The sequence below is a fragment of the Scyliorhinus torazame genome, chromosome 19 (assembly GCF_047496885.1).
Source record: "Scyliorhinus torazame isolate Kashiwa2021f chromosome 19, sScyTor2.1, whole genome shotgun sequence".
In the NCBI taxonomy this organism is placed as follows: Eukaryota; Metazoa; Chordata; class Chondrichthyes; order Carcharhiniformes; family Scyliorhinidae; genus Scyliorhinus; species Scyliorhinus torazame.
The window spans coordinates 105,842,314-105,866,701 of record NC_092725.1 but is presented as its reverse complement, the minus strand read 5'-3'; the positions used below and the strand labels follow the sequence as shown (position 1 = coordinate 105,866,701).

The 24,388-nt window shown below is 48.4% G+C and overlaps 1 protein-coding gene across 2 annotated transcripts in view; it reads left to right on the top strand.

Annotated features, from left to right (window-relative positions):
• tbk1 (TANK-binding kinase 1) overlaps positions 1-24,388 on the top strand; it is a 115,997-nt gene that overhangs the window by 56,145 nt on the left and 35,464 nt on the right. For both annotated transcript variants that reach the window (XM_072484995.1, XM_072484994.1), the window contains exons 8-11: positions 5,555-5,734; positions 8,326-8,522; positions 19,743-19,801; positions 19,917-20,008. In XM_072484995.1, coding sequence (XP_072341096.1) covers positions 5,555-5,734; positions 8,326-8,522; positions 19,743-19,801; positions 19,917-20,008 — 528 coding nt within the window. The remainder of the gene's footprint in view (positions 1-5,554; positions 5,735-8,325; positions 8,523-19,742; positions 19,802-19,916; positions 20,009-24,388) is intronic.

Sequence of the window (24,388 nt, the reverse complement as noted above, 5' to 3'; positions counted from 1 at the left end):
AGGGAGAGAGGGAGAGAGGGGGGAGGGGGAGGGGGGAGAGAGGGGAGGGGAGAGGGAGGGGGGGAGAGAGGGAGGGGGGAGAGAGGGAAGGGGGGAGGGGGGAAGGGAGAGAGGGAGAGAGGGGGAGGAGAGGGGAGGGGGGAGGAGGGGAGGGGGGGAGGAAGTGAGGAGGGGAGAGGGGGGGGTGAGGGGGAGCCCTGAGGGGAGGGGAGGGGCGGTGCTGGAGAGGTGCTCACATCGGCGTGAAGGGGGGAATGGGATGGGGATTCCACACGGGGGTCGTTGGCAAAGGCGGGAGCGGCCGAGGCCAGCAGGAGTCAGCTGACTTACGGGAGTGCAATGGGGGGAGCAAGGGGGCGAGGCGGTGGTCTAGCTGGGGAAAGGGGGGGGAGGGGACTGGGTTGCTGCTGTGCTGACCGAAGGGGAGCTGGACGTAAAAGGGAGAGTCGGGGGCGGGGGTTCGCCGCCTGGGGGACTGGAGTGTGCGGGAGACGAGGGCCCAGGTGTTCACGCACTTAAAGGCACTGAAGGCAGACGTTGTTATGCTTCTGGAGATGCACTTGAAGGTGGCAGATCAGATCAGGCTGAGAAAGGGATGGGTGGGGCAGGTCTTTCATTCAGGGCTGGATGCAAAGAACAGAGGGGTTGCAATACTGGTGGGGAAGCGGTGTTGTTCGAGGCGCTGAGTATTGTGGCGGATAATGTGGGTCAATACGTGATGGTGAGTGGTAGGTTGCAGGGGACCCGGGTGGTACTGGTGAATGTGTATACCTCGAATTGTGACGATGCAGGGTTTATGAAGTGCATGTTGAGTCGGATCCTGGATCTGGAAGCGAGGAGCTTGATAATGGGGGGGGGGGGAAGACTTTGATACAGTATTGGACCCAGCATTGGACCGATCCAGGTCAAGGACGGGTAAGAGGCCAGCTGCGGCCAAGGTGCTAAGGGGGTTTATGGACCAGATGGGGGGTGTGGATCTGTGGAGGTTTGCCAGGCCAGTGGCCAGAGAGTTCTCTTTTTTGCTCCCATGTATATCAGGCCTTTTCACGGATAGACTTCTTTGTGATGAGTAGGGCACTGATCCCAAGAATGGAGGGAATGGAATATTCGGCTATAGCGATTTCGGACCAGGCCCCGCACTGGGTGGAGTTGGAGTTGGGGGAGGAGAGGGACCAGCGTCCGCTGTGGCGCCTGGATGTGGGACTGTTGGCGGATGAGCAGGTTTGTGGGTGGGTCCGGGGGTGCATTCAGAGATACATAGAGGCCAATGATAATGGGGAGGTGCAGGTGGGTGTGGTTTGGGAGGCTCTGAAGACGGTGGTTAGGGAAGAGCTAATTTCAATTAGGGCTCACGAGGAGAGGGAGAGGTTGGTGGGGGAGATAGTAAGGGTGGACAGGAGCTATGCAGAGGCCCCCGAAGAGGGGCTGCTGAGGGAGCGACAGAACCTCCAAATAAAATTTGATTTATTGACCACGGGGAAGGCAGAGGCTCAGTGGAGGAAAATGCAGGAGGCAGTATATGAGTATGGGGAGAAGGCGAGTCGGATGCTGGCGCCTCAGTTACGTAAGAGGGAGGCGGCGAGGGAGATTGGAGGAATCAGGGATAGGGGGGGAATACGGTGTGGAGTGCGGTTAAAATAAATGAGGTATTTAGGGATTTCTATGGGGACCTGTACAAGTCAGAGCCCCCGGAGCGGGGAGAGGGGAATGCGGCGGTTCTTAGATCAACTGAGGTTCCCGAGGGTGGAGGAAGAGCAGGTGGCTGGCCTGGGGGCCCCGATGGGGCTGGAGGAGCTGGTTAAGGGATTGGGGAGCATGCAGACGGGCATGGCCCCGGGACCGGATGGGTTCCCGGTTGAATTTTATAGGAAATATGTGGATCTGTTGGGTCCGTTGCTGGTGAGAACTTTCAATGAGGCGAGGGAGGAAGGGACTCTGCCCCCGACAGTGTCTCGGGCGCTGATCTCGCTGATTCTCAAGCGGGACAAGGACCCACTGCAGTGCGGTTTGTATAGGCCGATCTCGCTCCTTAACATAGATGCCAAGTTGCTGGCGAAGGTCCTCGATACGAGGATTGAGGATTGTGACCTGGGAATGATACATGAGGACCAGATGGGGTTTGTGAAGGGCAGGCAGTTAAATGCGAATGTGCGGAGGCTCCTGAATGTGATTATGATGCCCTCGGTGAGGGGGGGGATGCGGAGGTGGTGGCAGCTATGGACGAGGAGAAGGCCTTTGATCGGGAAGTGCTTAGCAGGTTTGGGTTCGGGGAAGGGTTCATAGGGTGGGTCAGGTTGTTATACAGGGCCCCGGTGGCGAGCGCGTCTACGAAGCGGCGGAGATCGGAATATTTCAGATTGTACAGGGGGAACGAGACAGGGGTGTCCCCTGTCCCCTTTGCTGTTCGCGCTGGCAATTGAGCTGCTGGCCATGGCATTAAGGGAGTCTAGGAACTGGAGGGGGTTGGTCCATGGAGGGGAGGAACACCGGGTGTTGTTGTATGCTGATGACCTGTTGTTATGTATTGCAGATCCAGTGGAGGGGATGGCGGTGGTTATGCGGATCCTTAGGAAGTTTGGGGACTTCTCGGGCTACAAGCTCAACGTGACGAAGAGTGAGCTCTTTGTAGTGCATGCGGGGGGCCAGGAAAGGGGGCTAGAGGGGCTGCCGTTGAAGAGGGCGGAGAGGAGCTTTCGATACCTGGGTATCCAGGTAGCTAGGAGCTGGGGGGGCCCTGCATAAGCTTAATTTGGCACGGTTGGTGGACCAGATGGAGAAAGTCGTCAAGAGATGGGATGTGTTGCCACTTTCCCTGGCAAGTAGGGTGCAGTCGGTCAAGATGACGGTCCTCCCGAGGTTCTTGTTCGTGTTCCAGTGCCTGCCCATCCTAATCCCCAAGGCTATTTTCAAGCGGGGAAGCAGGAGTATTATGGGGTTTGTATGGGCAAGCAAGACCCCAAGGGTGAAGAGGGTGTTTCTGGAGCGCAGTCGGGACATGGGCGGGCTGGCGCTGCCGAATCTGCGTGGTTATTATTGGGCAGTGAATGTGGCGATGATCCGTAAATGGGTAATGGAGGGAGAGGTGGTGGCGTGGAAGAGGCTAGAGGTGGCGTCTTGTGTGGGTACTAGCTTGGGGGCGCTGGTGATGGCACCGCTGCCGCTACCGCCGATGCGGTACACCACAGCCCGGTGGTGGCGGCGACATTGAAGATCTGGGGGCAGTGGAGGCGACATAGGGGTGAGGTGGGGGCCTCAGTTTGGTCCCCGATACGGGATAATCATAGGTTTGTGCCGGGCAGGATGGATGGGGGGTTCCTAAGTTGGCAGCCGGCAGGAATTAAAAGGATGGGGGACCTGTTCATAGATGGGACTTTTGCTAGCCTGGGGGTGCTGGAGGAGAAATTTGGGTTGCCTCCCAGAAAAGCTTTTCGATATATGCAAGTGAGGGCGTTTGTGAGACGGCAGGGTGAGGGAATTTCCGCTACCTCCAGCACGAAGGATTCAGGACAGGGTGATTTCCTGGGGCTGTTTAGAACAGGGCTAAATCGCTGGCTTTGAAAGCTGACCAAGGCAGGCCAGCAGCACGGTTCAATTCCCGTAACAGCCTCCCCGAACAGGCGCCGGAATGTGGCAACTAGGGGCTTTTCACAGTAACTTCATTTGAAGCCTACTTGTGACAATAAGCGATTTTCATTTCATTTCATTTCATTTTCATTTCGGGTGTATGGGTTGAAGAAGGCAAGGTCTTGGCGATTTATCAGGAGCTGCAGGAAGCGGAGGAGGCCTCGGTGGAGGAGTTGAAGGGCAAGTGGGAGGAGGAGCTGGCTGAGGGTCTGTGGGCTGATGCCCTGGGCAGGGTCAATTCCTCCTCCTCTTGCGCCAGGCTCAGTCTAATACAGTTCAAAGTAGTACATAGGGCGCATCTATGTTCTATATATGACAGGGGCAAGGATGAGTAGGTTCTTTGGGGTGGAGGACAGATGTGTGAGATGTTCGGGGAGCCCAGCAAATCACGCCCATATGTTCTGGACGTGCCCGGCACTGGAGGGGTTCTGAAGGGGCTTTGCGAGGGCTATGTCCAAAGTTGTGAACACCCGGGTCAAGCCGAGCTGGGGGATAGCAGTATTTGGGGTATCGGACGAACCGGGAGTGCAGGAGCCGAAAGAGGCCGGAGTTCTGGCCTTTGCATCCCTGGTAGCCCGGCGGAAGATCGTACTAATGTGGAGAGATGCGAAGCCTCCGAGCGTAGGAGCTTGGATCAATGACATGAGAGGGTTCATTAAGTTGGAGAGGATAAAGTTTACCTTGCAAGGGTCTGTGCAGGGGTTCTCCAGGCGGTGGCAACCGTTCCTAGACTTTCTCGCGGAACGCGAGGTGGAGGTCGAAACAGCAGCAACCCGGGGGGGGGGGGGGGAGGGGTTGGTTTATGTTCTTGTTAAAAGGGGGGGCGTTTCCCCCACATTTGTATTTATTGGTTAAATGGTGTATCTTTGTTTGATTTCCTGTGTACAATTTTGTTTTTATTTTTCCTTTCAGGAGTGTTTGGTTCAAAATTGTTGAAAATTTTGAATAAACATATTTTTAAAAAAAACATTTATCCCTCAATCAACATCACACAAAAAACCAGATTATCTGTTTTTATCACATTGCTGTTTGTGGGAGCTTGCTGTGCATAAATTGGCATTAGTGACTACTTCATCGGCTGAAAACAACTTTGTACTCGTAGTTCGGAAAGTGCGAAGAAAATGCAAATTTTTTTTTTCATAATTCAAACATCAACCTCATGGCTTTCCTTTGCACTTTGAATATCTCTGCTTTCGTAGGGTCATAATTTTATAGCACAGAAAGAGACCCTTCGGCCCATCGTATCTATGCTGGCCATCAAGTGGGTCCCGAAGGTCAGCCTGTTGGAAAAAGTGGGTCTCGGGAAAAAAAGTTTGAAAGACACTGGGTGTCTCCGGTGAGCGGGACCATTGTGTCCCACTGGTCAGTCACTGCCCAACTCGAGTCAGACAGTCCCCAACTAGTAAGATGCCTGTGTGCTTCAATGGGTGCTTGGAGCTTAAGAGTCTGCTTAGTAAGAGAATGGAATTCAGCCCAGCAGGCAAACAAACAAAACAATCAAGTTGTCAACTCTTCAATTGGCAAGCTGGAATGTCAGGACCTTGTGCATGAAATTGACGACTTTGCAGTTGGCCGATAACGCATATAAGAAAGCAATGATCGACTTGGACATTGACATAGCTTCCCTACGAGAGACCAAGCTCAGCTACGAGAAACCAAGCTCACCAAGAGCTGATCACTAAAATGAAAAAAATGACACATTCATACAGAGAAAGAGTTCAGAGGAAAGCATGAGCAAGGTCTAGCCTTCACTGATGGGCGCCCCCCATAAACCAATGAGAACTAATAATAAGCTATGACAGTCTGCACTGCTTGGCAACTAAATAGAAAATACTGGAAATAATATCTGGGAAAATGTTTTTTTTTTGTAATTTTAAAGTAGTTGGTTTAGAAACAGCAAGTCATTTTACTGCTCTTTCTCTCTCCATAGAGGCCTGCAGTCCCTGTTGACACCTATCCTAGCAAACATTCTCGAAACCGACCAGGAGAAGTGCTGGGGCTTTGATCAGTTTTTTGCAGAAACCAATGATGTTTTGCACAGGATAGTCATACACGTCTTCTCTCTGCAGCAAGTCACGTTGCACAAGATTTACATTCAGACCTACAACACGTATGTATATTATCAAAGTGTGAAAATTCTGCAACTCTCAGCAAGTGTTCAATTGTAGAACTCTGGCAGCCAATGCTTACTGATGCATTGAGAAAGTTGAAGTTGCTGTGGAGAAGTCTGACTTTAAAGTTGTCCCTAATCCCTTACTCTAAGGTCAGAGAGGATTCATGTTATGAATTGGTACCAGTTGGACAATATCATAGGATAATGTTACACTGTGTTTAAATTGTTAATTTGAGAAATGTGACTACTTTTTAACAGCTTTTGAAAATGGCAGTCAAAATATTTTAACCCTGAAAAGTGAGAGATAATACATTTTGGGAGGACTTACAATGCAAGAGCATACAGAACGGAGACTAGGAAGCTAGGAAGTACACAGGACCAGAGAGACCTTGGGAAACATAGCCTAAGATCCCTGAAGTCAACAGGACAGGTAAGGTGGTTAAGAAGCTGTATGGGGGGGGGCAGCACGGTGGCCCAGTGGTTAGCATTGCAGCCTCATGGCGCTCAGGTCCCAGGTTCGATCCCGGCTCTGGGTCACTGTCCGTGTGGAGTTTGCACATTCTCCCCGTGTTTGCATGGGTTTCAGCTGTGACCAAGGCTAAATCCCATTTAAAATCACAAACTCTGCAAAGTAATAGACAAGTAATTTTAGATAGAGAAATACCATTCAGCATCCAAATAAAATCTAACATGGTGTTCTTTTATAAAGGGTATTCATTAGGCAGCACGGTGGCACAGTGGGTTAGCCCTGCTGCCTCATGACGCGAGGTCCCAGGTTCAGGCTCTGGGTCACTGTCCATGTGGAGTTTGCACATTCTCCCCGTGTTTGCATGGGTTTCGCCCCCACCACCCAAAAATGTGCAGGCTAGGTGGATTGGCCACGCTAAATTGCCCCTTAATTGGAAAAAATGAATTGGGTACTCTAAATTTTTTAAAAAAGAAGCCGTATGGGATACTTGCCTTTTTTTGCCGAGGCATAGAATATAAGAGCAGGGACATTATGATGGAGCTGTATAAAACACTCCTTAGGCTGCAGCTAGAGTACTGTGGGCAGTTCTGATCATCATATGTTCCTATTATATTTAAAGCAGAAATTGATCGATTTCTGATTAGCAATAACATACAGGGTTGTGGGGATAGTGGGTGTAAAGGGCATTGAAGTGTCCAATCAGCCATGATTGTATTAAATGGTGGAGCAAGCTTGACGGGCTGAATGATCCTGTTCCTATGTTCCATGCTGTGGGAAGGATGTTGATTGCACTAGAATGGGTGCAGAGGAGATTCACCAGGATTGTTTCAGCTATGAAGAGAGGCTGGTTAGGCTGTTGTTTTACTTTGAACAGAGAAGTTTTTGAGGTGTACAAAATTATGAGGGGCATAGGAAGAACCCTTTCCCCTTATTAGAGGAGTCAATCACCAGGGGGCATCGATTTTAAGGTGAGGGGATTAGAGGAAAAACCTTTTCATCCAGAGGGTATTGGGAATGTGAAACTCACTGCCTGAAAGGGGGCAAAGGTGGAAACCCTGACAACGTTTAAGAAGCATTTAGGTGAGCACTTGAAACGCCACAGCATACAAGGCTGTGGGCCAAGTACTGGGAAATGGGATTAGAATAGATAGGTGCTTGATGGCCAGCACAGACATGATGGGCCGAAGGGCCTCTTTCTGTGCTGTAAACCTCTGATACTATGACTTTATTATCTCAAAAGTACTCCATGTACAATTTTAGAGTGTAAATAATGTATAATATTGTATACATAATATATTGTGTGGATATTGGGAATGAATATCAAACAGGGAATGGCAGCTGTGGCACATTGGGTAGCACACTCAGCTCTAAATGAGAAGATTGTCAGTTCAAGCTTCACTTCAGCACAAAAATCAAGGCAGACACTCCAGTGCAGTACTGAGCAAGTGCAGCCCTGTCAAAGGCTTTCTGATGAGAAATAAAACTGAGGTGCTGTCTGCTCTCTCGTGTGGCCACAGAAGATCCCATGACACCATTTTGAAGAAGAGCAAGGGAGTTAACCTTGGTGTCCTGGCCAATACCAATCAGCATGGCCATTATCTGATATGGTTGTGGATGTTTTGGGACCATGGTGTGTACGTACAATTCTGTCCCTGTTTAAAATCATATTATGACCTTATTCGTAGCACTTCGATTTTATAGCTCCATAGCAAAGCTAGCAGCAGTTTAAATAATAGTTTGCTGGAGTTTCTCTGCAGGACTGGCTAAGGCACTGGTACCTCATTGCCACAGGAGTCAGGCGGGTGTAATTACAGAATGGCAGATTTAAACCGTACAGTCAGATTCCATTATAAATGCGGACATGGAATTTATATGAGGAACTGAAATCTTGTAGATGTAAAATGTGCAGAGGCGGGTATTTAATAGAGCTGCTATATACTGTTCACATGTACACTCATTGTATGAATTAGTAGAGCGTCCTCTGGCAATTATATATACTTTGTCACCGGCTAACTTGAGAATTGATTAAACAATGTTGATTCTTATTTAACAATAATACAGGTTTACATTAATCGATTAATTTTTAATTTCCATTTATGTTTATGGTTTTGCTTTTCAGCGCATGCATATTTTATGACTTTGTCTATAATCAGACTACAGTTGAGCCCCATTTGCAAGAATTCATCTTTGAGGGCCGGCACTTCGAGCTTGAACCCCATGTACATGCTCACAATTTCCCCCAAACCTCTGAAGATAACCCTCTGATACTTGTGAACAGAGAAACCGTGGATAAAGTGGGATTGATATTCCAAGAACGTACGTTTATTGAATTTTGAAGTGTTTTTAGAGGAAAAGCTCAATTTCATTTCAGTAGTCAATGTTGGAAACTGATTAGTATCTTTTTAACTGCTGTATCAGCTTCAGGAAGAACAGGCAACTACTGTGCGTTTAAAAACTTGGACTGAATATAGAAATGCGGGGCAGATTGTCATTTTAATCTATAACCATTGTTAACAGGGATCTAAATTCAAAAGTATTTACAAGATCAAGATTTTAACTGTAGGGTGAATTAATTTGTTTACCACAATTAGAAGCCATGTCTTTGTATTCAGTAGGCTTTTCATCCAAATGTTAATGCAACACATACTATAGGTTGATTCATATGGGGTAATCCTTGCTATTATCACACTTTCCAAATATTACCGATGCACCCCACACTTAGACCATAAGACATAGGAGCAGAATTAGGCCACTCGGCCCATAGAGTCTGCCCCATCATTCAATCATGGCTGATATTTTTCTCATCCTCATTCTCCTGCCTTCTCCCCATAACCCCTGATCCTCTTATTAATCAAGGACCTATCTATCTCAGCCTTAAAGACACTCTGTGATTTGGCCTCCTCAGCCTTCTGCGGCAAAGAGTTCCACAGATTCACCACCCTCTAGCCTCTAGCTGAATAAATTCCTCCTCATCTCTGTTTTAAAGGATCGTCCCTTTAGTCTGAGATTGTGCCCTCTGCTTCTAGTTTTTCCTACAAGTGGAAATATCCTCTCCATGTCCACTCTATCCAGTATCACAGTATCCTGTAAGTTTCAATAAGATCCCCCCTCATCCTTCTAAACTCGAACGAGTACAGACCCAGAGTCCTCAACCATTCCTCATACGACAAGCTCTTCATTCCAGGGATCATTCTTGTAAACCTCCTTGGACCCTTTCCAAGACCAGCATAACCTTCCTTAGATACGGGGCCAAAACTGCTCACAATACTCCAAATGGGGTCTGACCAGAGCCTTATATAACCTCAGAAGTACATCCTTGGTCTTGTATTCCATCCCTCTCGACATGAATGTTAACATTGCATGTGCCTTCCTAATTGCCAACTGAATCTGCACATTAACCTTAAGAGACTCGTGAACAAGGACCCCCACGTCCCTTTGTGCTTCTGATTTCCTAAACATTTCCCCATTTAGAAACTAGCCTATGCCTCCATTCCTCCTTCCAAAGTGCATAACCTCAGACTTTTCCACATTGTATTCCATCTGCCACTTCTTTGCCCACTCTCCTAGCCTGTCCAAATCCTTCTGTAGCTCCCTGTTTCCTCATACTACCTGTCCCTCTACATATCTTTGTATCATCTGCAAACTTAGCAACCGTGTCTTCAGTTCCTCCTTCCAGATTATTTTTTAAAAATATATTTTATTAAGGTATTTGAACATTTTTATAAAAATAACATCTGCTGACATTTTAATTTTCCCCGAGAAAGTCGACAAACGGCTGCCACCTCCGGGAGAACCATAACATTGACCCTCTGAAGGCGAACTTTATTTTCTCGAGACTGAGAAACCCAGCCATGTCACTAACCCAGGTCTCTACACTCGGGGGGCTTCGAGTCCCTCCACATTAACAAGATCCGTCTCCGGGCTACCAGGGAGGCGAAGGCCAAGACGTCGGCCTCTTTCACCCCCTGAGCTCACAGCTCTTCTGACACTCCAAAGATCGCTACCTACGGACTCGGCACCACCCGTGTTTTTAGCACCGTGGACATTACTTTAGCAAAACCCTCCAAGCTTCGGGCATGCCCAAAACATGTGGACCTGTTTTGCTGGGCTTCCCGCGCAGCTCGCTCACCTATCTTCTACCCCGGAAAACCTGCTCATCCTAGCCGCTGTCATGTGTGCCCGGTGGACTACCTTAAATTGTATCCGGCTGAGCCTGGCACATGATGAGAAGGTATTAACCCTGCTTAGGGCATCTGCCCATAGACCCGCCTCTATCTCTCCACCTAGCGCGATCTCCCACTTGTCCTGAAGCTCCTCCACCGGAGTTTCCTCCGCCTCCGAAAGCTCCTGGTAAATATCTGAAACCTTCCCCTCTCCCATTCAGGAACTGGAAACTAGTCTATCCTGTATCCCCCGTGGCGGCAGCAGTGGAAAGACCGGCACCTGTTTTCTCAGGAAGCCTCGTACCTGCAAATACCTAAACCTGTTCGCTGCTGGCAATTCAAATTTATCCTCCTGCTGGCAATTCAAATTTATCCTCCAAGGCTTTCAAGCTGGGAAAGCTCCCATCTATAGATAGATGCCCCATCCTTCTAATTCCTGCCCTCTGCCAACTTCGGAACCCGCCATCTAGCCTACCCGGGACAAACCAATGATTATTATAAATCAGGGTCCAAACCGATGCTCCCTCCACTCTCTTATATCTCCTCCATTGCCCCCAGATTATCAGAGCCGCCACCACCACCGGACTTGTGGAGTATCGGGCCGGCGAGAACAGAAGATATGCCGTTATCAGTGCTCCCAAACTGGTGTCTTTGCATGACGCCGTCTCCATCCGCTCCCATGCCGACACCTCCCCCACTACCCACTTCCTGATCATGGCTATATTAGCCGCCCAGTAGTAATTGCAGAAGTTCGGCAGCGCCAACCCACCCTCCCCCAACTGCGCTCCAGCAACACTTTCTTCACTCGCGGGGTTTTACTCGCCCACACAAAGCCCAAAATAACCTTATTCACCCGCTTGGAAAAAGGCCTTCGGGATGAAGGTGGGGAGGCACTGAAAGACAAACAAAAATCTGGGGAGGACCGCCATTTTCACGGTCTGTACCCTCCCTGCCAGGGAGCATGTCCCACCTCTTAAAGTCCCCTTCCATTTGTTCTACCAACCGCGATAGGTTTAACTTGTGCAGTGCCTCCCATTCCCGGGCCACCTGGATCCCCAGATACCGAAAGCTCTTCCCTACCATTCTAAGTGGCAGCTCTCCCAATCTCTTCTCCTGTCCTCTTGCCTGGATCGCGAACATCTCGCTTTTCCCATGTTCAATTTATATCCCGAAAAATTGCCAAATTCCCCCAAGATGCGCATTACTTCCCCCATCCCCTCCAACGAGTCTGAAATATACAAGAGCAGGTCATCTGCGTAAAGTGAGACCCGGTGCTCCACCCCCCCCCCCGAACCAGCCCTTTCCAGTTCCTAGAGGCTCTTAACGCCATGGCCAATGGCTCTATGGCCAGAGCAAACAGTAACGGGGAGAGGGGGCACCCTTGCCTCGTCCCTCGGTGTAGTTTAAAGTACCCCGACCTCGGCCGATTCGTACGCACACTCGCTACTGGTGCCTGATCGAGCAACCGCACCCAGTCAATAAAGCATTCACCAAACCCAAACCTTCTCAGCACCTCCCACAGGTAATTCCACTCCACCGATCAAAAGTCTTCTCCGCATCCATCGCTACCACCACCTCCACCTCTTCTCCTTCTGAGAGCATCATAATAAAATTCAAAAGCCTTCGAACATTGGCCTTGAGTTGCCTGCCCTTTACAAATCCCGTCTGGTCTTCCCCTACCACCCCCGGGACACAGTCCTCTATCCTTGTGGCCAGTATCTTAGCCAGCAGTTTGGCATCCACATTCAGTAGAGAAATCGGCCTGTATGACCCGCATTGCTCCGGATCCTTCTCCCGTTTCAGGATCAATGAAATCGAGGCCTGCGACATTGTTGGGGGGAGGACTCCCTTCTCTCTTGCTTCGTTAAATGTCCTCACCAACAGTGGGCTCAATATCTCTGAAAACATCTTATAGAATTCCACCAGGTAGACGTCAGGCCCCGGGGCCTTGCCCGACTGCATGCCCTCCAGCCCCTTCATTATTTCCTCAATCTCAATTGGGGCTCCCAGCCCTTCCACCAGATCCTCATCTACCCTTGGGAACCTCAATTGATCCAAAAACTGCCTCATCCCCTCCACCCCAGCTGGGAGGTTCCGACTCATATAATTTACTATTGAAGTCCTTAAACACCTCGTTCCCCCCTGCTGGGTCCTGGACAGTATTCCCGCCTCTACTCTTTACTTTACCTATCTCCCTGGTCGCCTCCCTTTTCCTGAGCTGGTGTGCCAACATTCTTCTTGCCTTTTCCCCGTACTCATAAATCGCCCCCCTTGCCTTCCTCAACTGTTCCACCGCTTTCCCTGTGGTCAACAGGCCAAACTCCGCCTGTAACCTCCGCCGCTCCCTCAGTAGCCCTGCGTCTGGGGCCTCCGAGTATCTCCTGTCCACCTGGAATATCTCCTCCACTAATCTATCCCGCTCAGCCCGTTCCACCTTTTCTCTGTGGGCCCGTATCGAGATTAATTCCCCTCTGCCCACTGCCTTCAGAGCTTCCCAAACCGTCGCTCGGACCCCCCCCCCCGTATCATTTGTTTCTAGGTAGTTCTGGATGGACTTGTTAACCCGCCCACAGATCGCCCGCTAGAAACCCCACATCCTATCTCCACACTGGGCGTTGCCCCCTCTCCACACTAACCCGTTGATCCACCCAATGCGGGGCATGATCCGACACTGCGATAGCCGAGTACTCAGTATCCACCACCTCTGATATTAGCGTCCTGCTCAGAACAAAAAAGTCGATGTGAGAGTATACCTTGTGGACATGTGAGAAAAAGGAAAACTCCTTCGCCCTTGGCTGTGCAAATCTCCATGGGTCTACTCCCCCATCTGTTCCATAAACCCCTTCAATTCCTTTGCCGCAGCCGGCCTCCTCCCTGTCCTGGATTTTCACCGGTCCAATTCCAGATCAATGACTGTGTTAAAGTCTCCTCCCATGATCAGGTTATGTGACTCTAAGTCTGGGATTTCACCTAAAACCCGCCTCATAAATTCCACATTGTCCCAATTCGATGCATATATGTTCAGGAGTACCACCCGCACCCTCTCCAGCTTCCCACCATTATGTACCTACACCCCTTGCTTCTTCCAGATCATTAATGTATATTCTATTATCAGGGGGATAGATAGTATCCTTTGTGAGCAGGATAAAGAGTCCCGCATGGTATGTTGCCTGCCCGGTGCTAGGGTGCGGGACATCTCTGACCGGCTTGAAAGGATACTGGAGAGGGAGGAGGAGGATCCAGTTGTTGTGGTCCATGTCGGTACCAACAACATAGGCAAGTCTAGGAAAGAGGACCTGTTTAGAGATTATAAAGAGCTAGGATTCAAATTACAAAACAGGTCCTCAAGGGTCATAATCTCCGGATTACTGCCCGAGCCACGTGCAAATTGGCATAGGGAGGCAAGAATAAGGGAAGTTAACACGTGGCTGAAAGAGTGGTGTGGGAAAGAGGGGTTCCTTTTCATGGGACTGGCATTTAAACATCCAGGGATTCACAACCTATCAAAAAGACAGAGAGGTGGGCAGAGGGGGCGGGGTTGCCTTGTTAATTAGGAATGAAATTAAATCAATAGCACTAAACGACATAGGGTCAGATGATGTGGAGTCTGTGTGGGTAGAGTTGAGGAACCACAAAGGCAAAAAAAACATAATGGGAGTTATGTACAGGCCTCCTAACAGTGGTCTGGACCAGGGGCACAAAATGCACCACAAAATAGAAAGGGCATGTCAGAAAGGCAAGGTCACAGTGATCATGGGGGACTTCAATATGCAGGTAGACTGGGTAAATAATGTTGCCAGTGGACCCAAAGAAAGGGAATTAATTGAATGTTTACAGGAGGGCTTTTTGGAACAGCTTGTGATGGAGCCCACGAGGGAACAGGCCATTCTGGACTTAGTGTTATGTAATGAGCCAGACTTGATAAAAGATCTTAAAGTAAGGGAACACTTAGGAGGCAGTGATCATAATATGGTAGAATTCAGTCTGCAATTTGAAAGAAAGAAGGTAGAATCAGATGTAAAGGTGTTACAGTTAAATAAAGGTAACTACAGGGGCATGAGGGAGGAACTGACAAAAATCGACTGGGAGCAGAGCCTAGTGGGAAAGACAGTAGAACAACAATGGCAGGAGTTTCTGGGAGTAATTGAGGACACAGTACAGAGGTTCATCCCAAAGAAAAGAAAGGTTATCAGAGGGGGGATTAGGCAGCCATGGCTGACAAAGGAAGTCAGGGAATGCATCAAAGCAAAAGAGAAAGCCTATAATGTGGCAAAGAGTAGTGGGAAGTCAGAAGATTGTGAAGGCTACAAAAACAAACAGAGGATAACAAAGAGAGAAATAAGGAAAGAGAGGATCAAATATGAAGGTAGGCTAGCCAGTAACATTAGGAATGGTTGTAAAAGTTTCTTTAAATACATTAAAAACAAACGGGAGGCAAAAGTAGACATTGGGCCGCTCCAAAATGACGCTGGTAATCTAGTGATGGGAGACCAGGAAATAGCTGAGGAACTAAATAAGTACTTTGCGTCAGTCTTCACAGTAGAAGACATGAGTAATATCCCAACAATTCAGGAAAGTCAGAGGGCAGAGTTGAATATGGTAGCTATCACAAAGGAGAAAGTGCTAGAGAAACTAAGAGGTCTAAAAATTGATAAATCTCCGGGCCCAGGTGGGCTACATCCTAGAGTTCTAAAGGAGATAGCTGAAGAAATAGTGGAGGCGTTAGTTATGATCTTTCAAAAGTCACTGGAGTCAGGGAAAGTCCCAGAGGATTGGAAAATCGCTGTTGTAACCCCCTATTCAAGAAGGGAACAAGAAAAAAGATGGAAAATTATAGGCCAATTAGCCTAACCTTGGTTGTTGGCAAGATTCTAGAATCCATCGTTAAGGATGAGATTTCTAAATTCCTGGAAGTACAGGGTCGGATTAGGACAAGTCAGCATGGATTTAGTAAGGGGAGGTCGTGCCTGACAAACCTGTTAGAGTTCTTTGATGAGATAACAAATAGGTTAGACCAAGGAGAGCCAACGGATGTTATCTATCTTGACTTCCAAAAGGCCTTTGATAAGGTGCCTCACGGGAGACTGCTGAGTAAAATAAGGGCCCATGGTATTCGAGGCAAGGTACTAACATGGATTGACGATTGGCTGTCAGGCAGAAGGCAGAGAGTTGGGATAAAAGGTTCTTTTTCGGAATGGCTACCGGTGATGTGTGGTGTCCCGCAGGGTTCAGTGTTGGGGCCACAGCTGTTCTCTTTATATATTAACGATCTAGATGATGGGACTGGGGGCATTCTAGCTAAGTTTGCCGATGATACAAAGATAGGAGGGGCAGGTAGTATTGAGGAGGTGGGGAGGCTGCAGAAAGATTTAGACAGTTTAGGAGAGTGGTCCAAGAAATGGCTGATGAAATTCAACATGGGCACGTGCGAGGTCTTGCAATTTGGAAAAAAGAATAGAGGCATGGACTATTTTCTAAACGGTGACAAAATTCATAATGCTGAAGTGCAAATGGACTTGGGAGTCCTAGTCCAGGATTCTCTAAAGGTAAACTTGCAGGTTGAGTCCGTAATTAAGAAAGCAAATCATTTATCTCAAGAGGCTTGGAATATAAAAGCAGGGATGTACTTCTGAAGCTTTATAAAGCACTAGTTAGGCCCCATTTAGAATACTGTGAGCAATTTTGGGCCCCACACCTCAGGAAGGACATACTGGCACTGGAGCGGGTCCAGCGGAGATTCACACGGATGATCCCATGAATGGTAAGCCTAACATACGATGAACGTCTGAGGATCCTGGGATTATATTCATTGGAGTTTAGGAGGTTGAGGGGAGATTTAGTAGAAACTTACAAGATAATGAATGGCTTAGATGGGGTGGACATAGGGAAGTTGTTTCCATTAGCAGGGAAGACTAGGACCCGGGGGCACAGCCTTAGAATAAAAGGGAGTCACTTTAGAACAGAGATGAGGAGAAATTTCTTCAGCCAGAGAGTGGTGGGTCTGTGGACTTCATTGCCACAGAGGGCGGTGGAGGCCGGGACGTTGAGTGTCTTTAAGACAGAAGTTGATAAATTCTTGATTTCTCGAGGAATTAAGGGCTATGGAGAGAGAGCGGGTAAATGGAGTTGAAATCAGCCATGATTGAATGGTGGAGTGGACTCGAAGGGCCGAATGGCCTTACTTCCGCTCCTATGTCTTATGGTCTATATTGTGAAAGGTTCTGGCCCCAGCACCGACCTCTGATGCACACCGCTAGTCACCGGCTGCCATCCTGAAAAAGACCCCTTTCTCCCCACTCTCTGCCTTCTGCCAGTCAGCCAACCCTCTGTCCATGCCACGATCTTACCCTTTAAAAAAAATAAATTTAGAGTAACCAATTCATTTTTTCCAATTAAGGGGCAATTTAGTGTGGCCCATCCACCTAGCCTGCATATCTTTGGGTTGTGGGGGCGAAACCCACGCAAACACGGGGAGAATGTGCAAAGTCCACACGGACAGTGACCCAGAGCCGGGATCGAACCTGGGACCTTGGCGCCGTGAGGCAGCAGTGCTAACCCACTGCACCACTGTGCTGCCTTCAGAATCTTGCCCTTAACACCATGGGCTCTTAACCTATTCAACAGTCTGGATAGCACTGCTGTCTCACGGCGCCAAGGTCCCAGGTTCGATCCCGGCTCTGGGTCACTGTCCGTGTGGAGTTTGCACATTCTCCCTGTGTTTGTGTGTGTTTCGCCCCCACAACCCAAAAGATGTGCAGGCTAGGTGGATTGGCCACGCTAAATTGCTCATTAATTGGAAAAAATGAATTGGGTACTCTAAATTTTTTTAAAGAGAAAAAAACAACTTATTTAACAGTCTCCTATGCAGCACCTTATCAAAGGCCTTCTGGAAATCTAAATAAATCACGTCCACTGGTTCTCCTTTGTCTAATTTCCTTGTTACTTCCTCAAAGAACTCTAACAGATTTGTCAGACATGACCTCCCCTTGACAAAGCCGTGCTGACTCAGTCCTATTTTATCATGCACTTCCTAGTACTCCGCGATCTCATCTTTAATAATGGACTCTAAAATCTTACCAATGACCGAAGTCAGGCTAACCGGCCTATAATTTCCTGTCTTCAGCCTCCCTCCCTTCTTAAACATTAGCCACTTTCCAGTCCTCTGGGACCTTCCTGCCTCCAGTGATTCCTGACCTGAAAGATCACCACCAATGCTTCCACAATCTCCTCAGATATCTCTTAGGACCCTGGCGTGTCGTCCATCCAGTCCCAGTGATTTATCCACCTTCAGACCTTTCAGTTTCCCCAGAACCTTCTCCTTCGTAATGGTCACTGCACTCACCTCTGCCGCCTGATTCTCCTGGAGCTCTGGCATCCCATTGGTGTCTTCCACTGTGAAGACTGATACAAAGTAACTATTCAGTTTCTCTGCCATTTCTTTCTTTGCTATTATTACTTCTCCAGCCACATTTTCCAGTGGTCCAATGTCTATTTTTTTGCCTCTCCTACCTTTTATATATTGAAAAAAAAACTCTTCCTATCTTCCTTTATATTACTAACTAGCTTGCACTCATATTTCATCTTCCTCCCCTTATTGCTTTTGTAGTCCTCTGCTTGCTTTTAAAGGCTTCCCAATCCTCTGGCTTCCCACTAATCCTCACCTCTTTGTATGCTTTTTCTTTTGCTTTTATGCTGTCCTTGACTTCCCTCGTCAGCCATGGATGCCTTGTCCTCCCCTTAGCAAGTTTCCTCCTCCTTGGGATGAATTTCTGTTGTGCCTCCTGAATAACCCCCAAAAACTTCTGCCATTGCTGTTCCACTGTCTTCCGTGCTAGGCTCCTTTTCCAATCAACTCTGGCCAGCTCCTCCCTCATGTCATTGCAGTTACCCTTATTTAATTGTAATACCGGTAGCTTCTCCCTCTCAAACTGCAGGGTAAATTCTATCATATTGTGGTCACTGCTCCCTCAGGGTTCCTTCACCTTAAGTTCCTTAATCAAGTCTGCCTAATTACACATCACCAAATCCAGAATTGCCTGTTCCCTAGTAGACTCTGTCACAAGCTGCTCCAAAAAATCATCTCTCAGACATTCCGCAAATTCCTTTTCTTGGGATCCACTACCAACTTGATTTTCCCAGTCCACCTGCATATTGAAGTCCCCTATGATTATTGTAATATTGCCTTTTTTACATGCCTTTTCTATCTCCTGATTTACTTTCTGCCCCACATCCTGACTACTGCTTGGGGGCCTGTACATAACTCCCATCAGGGTCTTTTTACCTTAACGATTCCTCAACTCTACCCACAGAGATTCTGTGCCTTGTGACCCTATATCGCTCCTTGCTATCGATTTAACTTCATTCCGTTTGCATGGGTTTCGCCCCCACAACCCAAAGATGTGCAGGGTAGGTGGATTGGCCACGCTAAATTGCCCCTTAATTGGAAAAAATGAATTGGATTCTCTAAATTTATAAAAAGAAAATAAATTTAACTTCATTCTTTACTAACAATGGAACCCCGCCCCCTTTGCCCATCTGCCTGTCCTTTCGATAGGGCACATATCCTTGCATATTTAGATCCCCGACCTGATCCCCTTGCAGCCATGTCTCTGTGATGCTCACAACATCGTACCGGCCAATTTCAATGTGCGCAACAAGCTCATTTACCTTGATCCGTATACTGCGCGCATTTAGGTACAACATACTCAGTCCCGCATTGACCACCTCCCTTCTCACACTTATCACCTATTTTGCTCTGCCCTAGGGTGATGTTGTTCTCTTATTTTGGTTCTCTATTTCCCCTTCAGTTATTACACCTTCTAAGCTAACATTCTGGTTCCCACCCCCTTACTCAGCACAATGAAGCGATGGCCATTTGAAAGAAGGAGGAAGTATTAAGGAAGGATAATGTAATAATGTATACAGCATGGAGGAAATGGAGGGGAAACAGATATTTTACGATGATTATATCACTTCTAATTCTATGTTGACCGATGACTTCATTCCGCTGGCTTCATTTTCTTCATCCCCTTCACCCCACTATCAGCAGCTGTGCTTTCAGCTACTTAGATTCTGTGCTCTTGAATTCTCTCATCAACTCTTCCACTTTTCACCTTCCTCCTCTTCATTTAAGACCCTCCCTACAATCTATGCTTTGACCAAGCTTTGGTCAGCCTTCCGCATCTTTCCATCCCTGTGACTCAGAAACTGGTTCAGCCTGCATAGGGATTTGGGAAGTTTTCTATGATTGGTGTTTTCAGGAAGTGCAGGTTTGAGTTCTAGTAGTATGAAAGCAAATTGGCAGCAGAACCATGCCTGTATTCCTTTGTGACCATCCATTACACCGAGCACAAATTCATGTTTTCTATTGCAGCCTCAATTCCAAAGTTACATTCTCGTTATGATTTGGATCTTGATGTGTCCTGCACAAAGGTTAGGACTGTTTTGATTCTTTTTTTTCCTCCTGTAATAAAACCCTGCAAACTTTTCACACTCTACAAGAAATTCAAAGAAAATGTCAAACTGGATATTGTGCATTCTATTCTAGAGTATTGCTGGTGTTGTCTGTCAAGCACGGAAAATAGCCTCCACACTCTTGCATTATCAGGAATTGGTACGGAAGGGTGTTCGTTGGTTAATGTAAGTAAATTGTTTTCCTTTTTTCCAAAATTTAGTGTACCCAATTTCTTTTCCAATTAAGGGGCAATTTAACGAGGCCAATTCACCTACCCTGCATATCTTTGGGTTGTGGGGGTGAGACACACGCAGACACAGGGAGAATGTGCAAACTCCACAAGGACAGTGACCCATGGCTGGAATTGAACCCGGGTCCTCGGTGCGCGAGGCAGCAGTGCTAACCACCGTGCCACCCTATAAATTGTTTTCTTTGTTTAAAAAAAATGTACAGAATTAATTTTTTTATATGCAAGGAAATGATTATAATAATAATCTTTATTATCACAAGTAGGCTTACATTAACACTGCAATGAAATTACTGTGAAAGCCCCTAGTCGCCACATTCCAGCGCCTGTTTGGGTATACAGAGGAAGAATTCAGAATGTCCAAATTATCTAACAGCACGTCTTTCAGGACTTGTGGAAGGAAACCGGAGCACCCGGAGGAAACCCACGTAGACACAGGAAGAGCGTGCAGATTCCATAAAGCCCAAACCGGGAATCGAACCTGGGACCCAGGAGCTGTGAAGCAACAGTGCTACCTACTGTGCTACTGTACTGTTCAAGTCCAGAGTCATCCTCTTAGTTTTCAGAACCCCTTTTATTTTTAAGAACACATTGTGTTATCCCAGAACTCCTCTTCCCTGTCTACACACTGATATTCATGTTGGCAGCTGGACTTTCACCTTTCTTGACCCCAAGCACTGGTCCGACTTGACTAATCATTTGGTCGCCTGTCCTGTTGGTCTCATCCTTTGACTCTGCAGCAATCTTTGTCTGGTCGCACTCTTGTGAAGCACTTGGAACTTTTAAGTGTCTTAAAAACCGCTATATAAATACAGGTTGCTGGGCTGCACTCGCATACGTAGCAATTTATTAATATGGTGCCAACCTTTCTTTCAAGTGAAATTTATTTTTGAGACCATTTTGTAGTTATTCCTGATGTTAGTGGGCCATTTGTTTCTGTGCGGCAAAACAAAAAGTGCTGCTTAAACATGCAAGGATGTTCCAAGGTCTCTAGTGTCATGGCAAGTAAAGATATTGTGAATAATCTGATAGGTGCTGAAGATGCATGTCGTCTTTATTGCAACCACTGTATTGGATGTCTATGAACTGGTGCTGGATTTACAGTCATTTCTTTGTCCAAGAAAAAAAAACGCTGATTGCGACATTTCTAAATCTGCCTGAAAAACAAAAGAGAATTCAGATCATGGACCTGACATGTTAACAGTTTTTCTTTCCACAGACACTGTCTGACTTGCTGAGTATTTCTACTTATAATTTAAGAAAACTCAATTATTGGGTTGTAGCCTTGGACTTTATGACATTTGACCACACTTTTGACATTGTGTAAGTCCTGTCTGAGCTCCTAACGCTCAAGAGAAAGCATCAGCTCAGAACGCTGGAAGACTTAAACAAAAGTCAAACAAAATCAGGTAGCCAGTTACATGTGTACATATGTTTGGCTGTCGAGCACTCCATAGAATCACAGAATTGTTACGGCACATTCAGCTTGTCATGTCTGTCTTCCCTTCCCGAGGGAGCAATTAACTTTGTGCCACTCCCCTACCTTCCCTCCCATACGCCCGCACATTCCTCCTTTCCAGAAGATAATCCAGTTTCATCTTGAATGTCTCAATTGAATGTAAAAGCACTCCAATTCCTTCCTCCTCACCACCGCCCTCCCCGCAACAATCTTCACTCCATTCCGAGTCAAAACCCAGCCATTCAGCAAAGTTTAGCAGTATCCATTCGCCCTTATGCATTCTGCCAGCTTGGAGATTTCTTCCAGTTGTATAATCTCTTGTCCCATCTATTCCTTTTAGTTTAAAAAATTTATTAGAATTTTCACAAAATATCAACAACAGAATGAAAAAGGAACCCAATAGAATTAAATTCAGAACAAAGTAAAACAACCCCCGTGCCCCCTCCCCCTATACATGAATAATAAATTAACACGCCGAGTTAACACAAAGCAAACATAGCAAATAAATACACCCCCTCAGATCCCCAGGGTAAATAAACAAAAATAAAATAGAACCCCCCCCCCCGGGTTGCTGCTGCTGCTGACCATTGTCTACCGCTCTGCCAGGAAATTCAAGAACGGTTGCCACTGCCTAAAGAACCCTTGTACCGATTCCCTTAAGGCGAATTTCCCCCTCTCCAATTTAATGAACCCCGCCATATCGTTGATCCAGGATTCCACGCTTGGGGGCCTCGCATCCCTCCACTGAAGCAGAATCCTTCGCCGGGCTACCAGGGACGCAAAGGCCAGAATACCGGCCTCTTTCACCTCCTGCACTCCCGGCTGCCCTACAACCCCAAATATTGCGAGCCCCCAGCCCGGCTTGACCCTGGATCCGACCACACCCGACACCGTCCTCGCCACGCCCTTCCAAAATTCCTCCAGCGCTGGGCATGCCCAGAACATATGGGTGTGATTTGCTGGGCTCCCTGAGCACCTAACACACCTGTCCTCTCCCCCAAAGAACCGGCTCATCCTTGTCCCGATGTGTGCCCTGTGCAGCACCTTAAACTGTATGAGGCTGAGCCTCGCACACAAAGAGGAAGAGTTCACCCTCCCTAGGGCATCTGCCCGCGTCCCCTCTTAGACCTCCTCTCCCAACTCCTCCCCCCACTTACCTTTCAACTCCTCCACCGAGGCCTCCTCCTCCTCCTGCATCACCTGGTAAGTTTCCGAGATCTTCCCCACTCTAACCCACCCCCCCGAGAGCACCCTGTCCTGTACTGTGCGTGGCAGCGGCCGTGGGAATTACACCACTTGCCGCCTGGCAAACGCCCTTACCTGTAAACATCTGAAGGTGTTCCCCGGGGGCAGCCCATACTTCTCCTCCAGTTCACCCAGGCTCGCCAACTTCCCGTCCACAAACAGGTCCCCCAACCTTCTTATCCCTGCCCTGTGCCACCCCGAAAACCCTCCATCTATTCTCCCTGGGTCAAACCGGTCGTTCCCTCGTATTGCGGTCCACACCGAGGCCCCAACTTCCCCTCTGTGCCGCCTCCACTGCCCCCAGATTTTGAGAGTAGCCGCCACTACCGGGCTCGTGGTATACCTCATTGGAGGGAGCGGCAGCGGCGCCGTTGCCAGTGCCTCCAGACTCGTACCCTCACAAGACGCCATCTCCAGCCTTTTCCATGCAGCCCCCTCCCCCTCCATCACCCACTTGCGCACCATCGCCGCATTGGCGGCCCAGTAGTACCCACAGAGGTTGGGCAGTGCCAGCCCCCCCATCCCTACTCCGCTCCAGGAACACCCTTCTCACCCTCGGAGTCCCTCGCGCCCACACAAACCCCGTTATTCTCCTGTTGACCTGTCTAAAGAAGGCCTTTGGGATAAACATGGGGAGGCACTGGAACAGGAACAAAAACCTTGGGAGCACCGTCATCTTAACTGACTGCACCCTACCCGCCAGGGACAGCGGCAACGCGTCCCACCTCTTGAACTCCTCCTCCATTTGCTCCACCAGCCTCGTGAAATTAAGTCTATGCAGGGCCCCCCAGCTCCTGGCCACCTGGACCCCCAAGTACCTGAAGCTCCTCTCCGCCCTTTTTAGTGGGAGCTCGCCAATCCCCCTCTCCTGGTCCCCTGGGTGAACCATGAACAACTCGCTCTTCCCTATGTTGAGCTTGTACCCTGAGAAATCACCGAACTCCCCGAGGATCCTCATTACCTGCGGCATTCTCCCCACCGGGTCCGCCACATATAGCAGCAAGTCGTCCACATAGAGCGACACCCTGTGCTCCTCCCCGCCCTGCACCAGCCCCCTCCAGTTCCTCGACTCCCTCAGTGCCATAGCCAGGGGTTCAATCGCCAGTACGAAGAGCAGTGGGGACAGGGGACACCCCTGCCACATCCCTCGATGCAACCAAACGTACTCAGATCTCCTCTTGTTTGTGGCCACACTCGCCATCGGGACCTCGTACAACAACCTGACAAACCCCTCCCCAAACCCGAACCTCTTCAGCACCTCCCACAAGTACCCCCACTCTACCCTATCTAAGGCCTTCTCAGCGTCCATCGCCACCACTATCTCCGCCTCCCCCTCCCTCACCGGCATCTTCATAACGTTCAGGAGCCTCCGCACATTCGCGTTCAACTGCCTCCCCTTCACGAATCCTGTCTGGTCTTCGTGGATCACCTGCGGTGCACAATCCTCAATTCTCGTGGCTAAGACCTTCGCCAGCACCTTGGCATCTACGTTTAACAACAAAATCGGCCTGTAAGACCCACACTGCAAGGGATCCTTGTCCCGCTTCAGGATCAAGGAGATCAGTGCCCAGGAAATCGTCGGGGGCAAAGCTCCCCCTCCCTTGCCTCATTGAA